General features: G+C 49.2%; 1 protein-coding gene across 2 annotated transcripts; it reads right to left on the bottom strand.

Annotated features, from left to right (window-relative positions):
* Nucleotides 1-226: 226 nt before the first annotated feature.
* MYOD1 (myogenic differentiation 1) lies at nucleotides 227-4,101 on the bottom strand. 2 transcript variants are annotated; one of them, XM_082485869.1, is made up of 3 exons: nucleotides 3,337-4,101; nucleotides 1,774-1,852; nucleotides 227-1,143 (listed from the first exon to the last, which is right to left on the bottom strand). In XM_082485869.1, exons 1-3 carry the CDS (start codon nucleotides 3,895-3,897, stop codon nucleotides 893-895), a joined length of 891 nt encoding a protein of 296 aa, XP_082341995.1. In that variant the 5' UTR covers nucleotides 3,898-4,101; the 3' UTR covers nucleotides 227-892. The 2 variants fall into 2 exon arrangements, with proteins under 2 accessions (XP_082341995.1, XP_082341996.1); XM_082485870.1 differs by having other exon boundaries at nucleotides 3,484-4,101.
* Between the last annotated feature and the right edge of the window lie 2,962 nt (nucleotides 4,102-7,063).

Below are 7,063 nucleotides of genomic sequence, written 5' to 3'. Positions count from 1 at the left end.
TATTTACCTTACAGATCTATTTAATAATGACCTCTGATGCGCAAGACTTGGTTTAGAAATCACAAAGATACAATATGAAGAAGGTAGACCCCTTTTCAGCAATGCATTTATGCAAAGTAGTTGAAGGTAGTACAACTGAAGCATGTTCTTGATTTCTTTGCTGAATCAGAGCCCGCATCTTCTTCCTGCCAAGGCAGCAATCTTAATACCACTCCTAAATGCACTAGTAATTCTAGAAGCCCTAATGAAAGTAAAGATAACGCCACAGATTTTATAAATAAGGGTCTTTATTTAGAATACTGTTGAAAACATCCTTGGCAACCACATCGTATAAATATATAAAGTTAAAGTTTGACACAACAAACCAAGCAATATTAAATATTTTTTAAATTTTTCCCTTTTTGTTTTGTTTTTAATTTTTGCTTTTGTTTCTTTTTTTTGTCTTTCTTTTCCTATTTTTTTCCCTTTTTTTGCAAAGCAACTCTTATTTACAATAATACAAAAAGTTTTATAAAAAATGGTCCACAACCTTATTTTGGCCAGAACAGGAGTAATAGGAAGGATCTGTCATGTTCACTGTTGCAGATTTCTATTATCCTCCGCTTTCAAGAGCCAGGTTCCTATTCCCCAAAGCCCAGATTAAACATTGGCCATTTCATGGTATACAATTTTATCTCTAGACATATTAAATAACTTTAGTTTAACAACCAATAAATAACTGGGTGTACTTTGAAGTAATACAGGTTTGAAAAGTTATATAGTTGAAGGAATTTTGAGTGATACTTTAAAACTGGAACAAGTCTTAAGAAGTCTCTTCAATCTTAGAAGGCAGGTCTTGGAGCGTGGCTGAATGGAGCCATTTCTTTTCAGTGCAGTCAAGCTGGACCTGCCTTTATAGCACTTGGTAGATAGGGTTGCTGCTGCTGTTATCTTGGGGAAGTTGGGTGCAGCTGGTGGGGGAAGGAATCTGGGCTCCACTATCATTCAGACTCGCTCCTTCTGGAGGGGAACAGGGACTCCCTTCAGCAACAGTTTCCACTGGAGGCAGTATAGGACATGTGGAGTTATCTGTGGAAATCCTCTCTACAATGCTCGAGAGGCAATCGAGGCTGGAAACAACAGAACTCTTGCCATGCTTTGGATCTAAAAAACAGAAAAAAAGGTGCTCAGTTTATCCAATGGGTACTTAGCGTCAGTAGGATTTAGTTCTTTCATAAAACCCCTGCGAGTGGCTGACAGTATGCATCTGTGAGCATGTGGAGGAGAAAATTAATTTTGGTGAAGAACGCCAATTATCAGAAAACAGATTGCAGTTGCAAAATGGAAGAGAGACACAACTAAAGTATTCTGCTTTTGGGACAGGGGGGATCCAGAGCTTCACTTCAGTCCATAGAAAGGGAAGGGAAGATTTTAAATCAATCAGCAATTTTTCCAGTTTGGATCAATGACAGACAGAAGAGTCTTCATGCAAAACATGGTTAAACACGGAAAATTAGTTGCAGGGAGAAATATATTTTTATCTATATCTTATCCTATTTATTTGCAAAATAGGAAATGCAGCTATAATATATCCCCATATTTGCAAATACATCTAGAGGAAAACCAATGCTTCTATTAGCATCAGCAGCTCGCTGGCTGAAATGGCAGGTTCCTCTTTCAGCCCAGCTGAGGTCAGCTAAACAACTGGGGACAGAGAAGGCATGGGGGAGTCTGCTGCATTGACTGCCTCTGTCTCCATGTTTGTTCACAGAGCCATTAACAGCACATACTCACCATTCGGTGATTCTGTGTAGTAGCTGCTGTCATAGCTGTTTCTTCTGCGAGAGCTGCAAGGAGGCCCATTGTACTCCATCTGGAAAGAAGAGCAATCTGAGTGAGGTCACTAGCTGGGGACAGCATTTACTGAAATCCCAGCAACCCTAATTTCGTATTTCAGTCCCTAGTCTGTGCCATCATTCCAGTCCTGGCTGAAATGCCATCAAGTTGTAGTTTCTTTGAATGTGGTAGAAATTAACTTGGCTGGAAGGGGATTCACCCCAGAATATTTTATGTGGCACAGCTGTTCCAAAGGAAAATTACCATTGTTGTTGCATCGAATGCTGTAGCTTTACAAATGAGATGAGTTTTTTCAGCATTCTGATCAGATAGTGCCCTATGCATTTCTTCAATTTACAACAGGGAGACCAAAGGGGGAATGAGTTTTTTTTATTTTAATTTTTGAAGGTTTTGCCAAAAATAAGTTTCTCTTAAAAAGGCTCTGTCTACCTTTGTCCCTTTTTATTTCCTTTAGTTTCTATTCTGATTTCCATTTTGTACAGAAAAAGCCCCAAAACATTGACCAATATATTTTGTTTCCAGTACTTTAATCCACAATGAAAATACTCTTTCTGACAAAAGAAAAAGGCAGTATTTTGAGAAGGGATCATTTGTGAAAAATCTTCTCTCCAATCTGACTACTGTCTCATAATTGCAGATTTTCAACTCATTAATGATTACGCCCACCAGAGCACAGAAAAAAAATCTCAGGTTTTAAAGTATGTGGAAATCCCATCCCAGACAGCTGCCCTGCACACCTGTGTCTCACCACCACAGTCAGAACAGAGTCCGAGCCTATAGTCCCAGCACAAAGACGCAGCGATGAGACACCCTGTCTGGCACCCACCCTTCTCCCCTCCACATAACATACAAGCAGGCCTGAAAGCCTGGGCTCTCCTTCCTATTGCTGGTAAATATCTATGGAGGGGATGGTGAGAGGAGAAATTGAGAACCTTTTTCTTAGAGGTCAAGCAAAACAATTCCTGTTGCTTAGAACCTCCTGCTGTTATCATGACAAATCGCAGAAAAAACCCAGATTCTTATCAGTACCCCTGTAACTACTATGACCGAGGGGGACCTTCCTCTGCTGTCCTTAGAGGATTCAAAGGTAACGGTAGAGCAGAAGATGGAAACAGAGATGCCTCAGCTGCTACGGGAGCACAGGCAGGGCTCAGACCCCACCACGTCCCCAGGTACCCATCCCAGGCAGCTTCCCAAAGTGCTCTGCCAGCAGCTCTCCCCTGGCTCCCCCAGGACAAAGGGGGACCTGCCTAACTTCTCATCCCAGGGAAAAAAGTGTGTAAGAGTTTTTTCTTCTTTCCCAGAGATCCTGGCATGCAGGAACCCCACCTCCCTTTGCTGATGGAACTCACGGCACAAGAAAGGACTTTGTCATCTGCCTGGGGAGGCAGAAGGCAGCTGCTATAGGAAAGGCAGGAGGAGGCAACTTGCCCTACGCAGGTTTGGACCGACAGCATCCGGGGCGCCTCGGTGGCAGGGTGTCCTCCCTGGGGCACTCACCATGCCATCGGAGCAGTTGGAGCGGGGACTGGAGGCGTCTGATTCCCCACTGTAGTGCTCCAGCACCGGGTAATAAGCGTCCTCCTGCTCCCGCAGCAGCGCCTGCAGGCTCTCGATGTAGCGGATGGCATTGCGCAGGATCTCCACCTTGGGCAGGCGCTGGTTAGGGTTGGTGGAGGTGCAGCGCTTGAGGGTCTCAAAGGCCTCGTTGACCTTGCTGAGCCGCCGCCGCTCCCTCATGGTGGCAGCCTTACGGCGGTCGGCATTGGTGGTCTTCCTCTTGCAAGCCTTGCAGGCCCACAGGAGGCAGCGGCCGGCCTGGTGGTGCCCACTCGGCGCTCGGACGTGCTCCTCCTCATGTGGGTGCCCGTGGTGGTGCCCATGGTGGTGCGGGTGCTCCTCGGGCTTCAGCAGGCCCCCCACATGCACCAGCCGGGGGTCCAGGTCCTCAAAGAAGTGCATGTCCGATGTATTGAAGCATGGGTCATCATAGAAGTCATCAGCGGCCGCAAAGGAGCAGAGGGAACCCTCCGTCATCTCCATGGGGCCCAGTAAATCCATGGGGGCAGTGGAGGAGACAGTGGCTGGGCCAGAGGGGGAGAGTGAGGGGGTCAGAAGAGAGGGGGCTTAGATCGGGCTGTTCGGCAGCAGCCACCAGCCAGGCGGGCGGAGCGGAGGCCCTCGCACCCTCTCCCAGGCGAGGCCACCAGCGCTGGCTGCTGCCGCCTCCGACCCCCTCCCCAGCCGCACCGGTCCGGGAGCGCCACTCGAGGCCGTATTTATGCCGGAGCCCCCCCGGCGCGGCGGGTCGGGTCGGGACGGGGCGGGGCGCGGCGGGGCGGGGAGGGGGCTGCGGCCGCCGGGACGGAGGGGGGTCGGCGGGGCGCGGTGTGCCGCAGGCGCGGGGGGCCGTCGGGGCGCTGCTGCAGGCAGTAGGGCTGTTGCAGAGCTAACGGCAGCCGCTGCCGCCGCTCGGCTGCACGGCTGTGGGGTTTCCCTCCCCCCTCCCCCTTTCATTATTCTTTTGCTTTAAGCTGCCCGCCCTGCCCAGCCAGCCAGGGGAACCGGGGCTCCCCCGTGCCCGAAGGTGCCGGCAGCCTTGCCCCGGGGGACAGCGGTGGTCGCCGCTTCTCCCGCACGCCGCGGCCGGGCCGCCCTGTCGTGCCGGGCGGCGGGTTTCGCTGCGTGTCCCGGCCGGTGGCCAGCGGTAGGGCAGCGGCTCCGCTGGTTTCTCCCAGGGAAGAACCCCCCCCCAGCCCTGCGACAGGTTTCTCCGCGCCGGCCGCGGCTGTGCAGCTCTGCGGCCACAGGGTAACTACTCCGGGGGCGATGGTGAGGGCGGACGGTGCGGGCGGCACCTCAGGGCGGCGGCGAGGCGCCGGGGCTCGGGGACACCGCGGAGAGCCGGGGCCGTGCCCGCCCCGCGGCGGCGAGCGGGTGCGAGGGGAGAGGCAGGACGGAAAGGTGGTGGCCAGGGGCAGCCTCCCGGCCGCGCTCAAAATGGCGGCCGCCTGGTGGCGCTGCGCTCGGCGGCGGCGCGACATGGCCGCCTCTAGGGGGGGATAGCGGCCCGCCGGGCCCCGCCGCCCGGGCCGCTCTGGGCCGTGGGTTCCTTCCGCAGCCCGCGTCGTGAGCGGGGGCTGCGGGCTCGGGCAGGTATTAAGGACACGACTCCCGCAGGAGAGCGAGGGGTTGCTGGGTCTCCGGGGCAGGGAGGTGAGGGAGGGAGCGGGCCTGTCCAGGAGAGCCGTTACTGTGGAGCCAAGGGTCTCTGCCCGCACCTGTCGAAAAAAAAACCGCCCAGCAGGAAAAGCGGATGTGTCTGGGGCCCGTTGAAGTGTGTTAGCCTTTTTCTCAGGAATCAGGGTGTCCCTGCCCACGTCTGACTCAGGTACAGGTCAGAGATACGTACTGAGGATGGAGAACGTTCAGCAAGACTCGAGCGCAGTTATTGAAACTATCACCTCAGAGCAAAAAGAAGTTGTGTGGGAGGACGAGGTCTGGAGCGGCTGAAACCAGCTAGTGCCTGAGCAAGTTGCAACCATATTTATCACAGGAAGTATTTGATTCCTCCAGTAAAGCAATGCAGCAATGGTTTAGTAGTGACGTACTGGAGGAGAACTGAGGCCTGAGTTACATTCCGCTATCACTTTAGCAAATGACTCTTTTCACATGAGCTATGATGCATAAATTTGCATTTCAGGTTCAACTGGATTGCTTGTGCAATAAGAATTTGTTATTTCAGCAGATGACTAGCAGTGGCAGAGTTTGGACCTTGGAGAAATGGGATAGGTTTTGGTAACATCTCTTAAGGATGCTAGAGTTTTTACTCTGTTTTTGGAATATCATTTGAGATGAGAAATTCAGTTCTTTTTCTGATACGGAAGCACTTCAACAATTCAACTGTGTGATTTCATTGACTTTGTGATTAAAATAGTTATGGGTATTTTTAATGTACCATGAGCTAAAATTAATCTCCATTCTGCAGTTATAAATGTCGGTGAAATCAAAGGCAGAACTCTGTCTTCAGTGGGGCAAAGGGCTGACTGAGAGAATCTGAAAAGGTAGAAAAAATCCATCAATGATCTAGTCTCCAGTCCCTGTGCCTATGACTTCTCGGAGGGCTTATTGTGATGGTGGCTTCTTTTGTTGTATGATTTGTTTTTTCCAAAAATTCCTAATTTGCAGTACCCATTTTCTACTTACTTAAATGTCTTTGAGTACACAGATAAGAACTGTTAGTCACATTCTGTCGTTATCTTCCAAAGATATTTTTTTTTATTTCAAGAAAATAGTATATGTTTTGGACTCTGTACAAGTTTGTTCTTTCACTATATCCAGTGCTGAAAAGTGATATGTCCCAAGGAGATCAGCTCTTGACCACCCTTACACATTTAGAAGTGTATCTCCCAGCTGTTTCTGAGAGGCAGAGTAGCAAACTTGTGGAAACACTTCATTGTTATTACAGAGGTTCTTTGATCCGGAAGGAATGAAAAGATTATTATTTTCTAAAATCTTTATTGAACTTAAAAAAGTAAAAATAATTTGCACTGAAAATAGTGCTACGTATACAGTAATGCATAATAAATATAAATGAGAAATAGTTGTATGCTGTGACAACTGAACGTGTAAATTGGGATATCAAGGCTTGGTGCTGGCTGTGTGACACACTCGAGACACAAACTCTCTCCAGATCATTGGTTTCATTTGTGGAAAAGGTAATTTTACCTAATATTTAGCCAGTATTATTCCCAAAGATGGGTTTGTCCAGAAAGATGTTGCCTTGTATGCTGTGGCCTGAAAAAACATCCCTGCAAAGAACAAATCCTGAGGTGGTCTTGTCAATTTTGTGTGGCCATAGTGGAGAGGGTGAAGGACAGCATGATCTCCACCTAGAGGTTTTCAGTGAATTCCTCTCTCTGAGGGTAAGCAGCAGCAGGGGTCCTTTCCATGCAACCATAGGTAGTGCTTATGGCAAGCCTTTAGAAGTATGCCATTTTTAATACCTGTTTGGAAGCCTCTGTGGCTGTAACTCATAATGTCAGTAAAGATTAGGTCTCTCCAGAGCTTCTAGTTTGGATGCTGTATTTAGGGTACTGGTGCTGCTAGAGCTATTCTGAGCTGCCCCAGATTGTGTGCTTGGATGGTTGAAGTACAGAGAGTGAGTGTGAGTGAGTGAGTGAGTGAGTGAGTGAGTGAGTGTGTGTGTGAACAAGCATGCAGCAGA

Source organism: Vanellus vanellus (genome assembly GCF_965231255.1).
Source record: "Vanellus vanellus genome assembly, chromosome: 6".
NCBI classification, from domain to species: Eukaryota; Metazoa; Chordata; class Aves; order Charadriiformes; family Charadriidae; genus Vanellus; species Vanellus vanellus.
The sequence above is the reverse complement of the archived record's forward strand: the minus strand, read 5'-3'. Positions and strand labels throughout refer to the sequence as shown.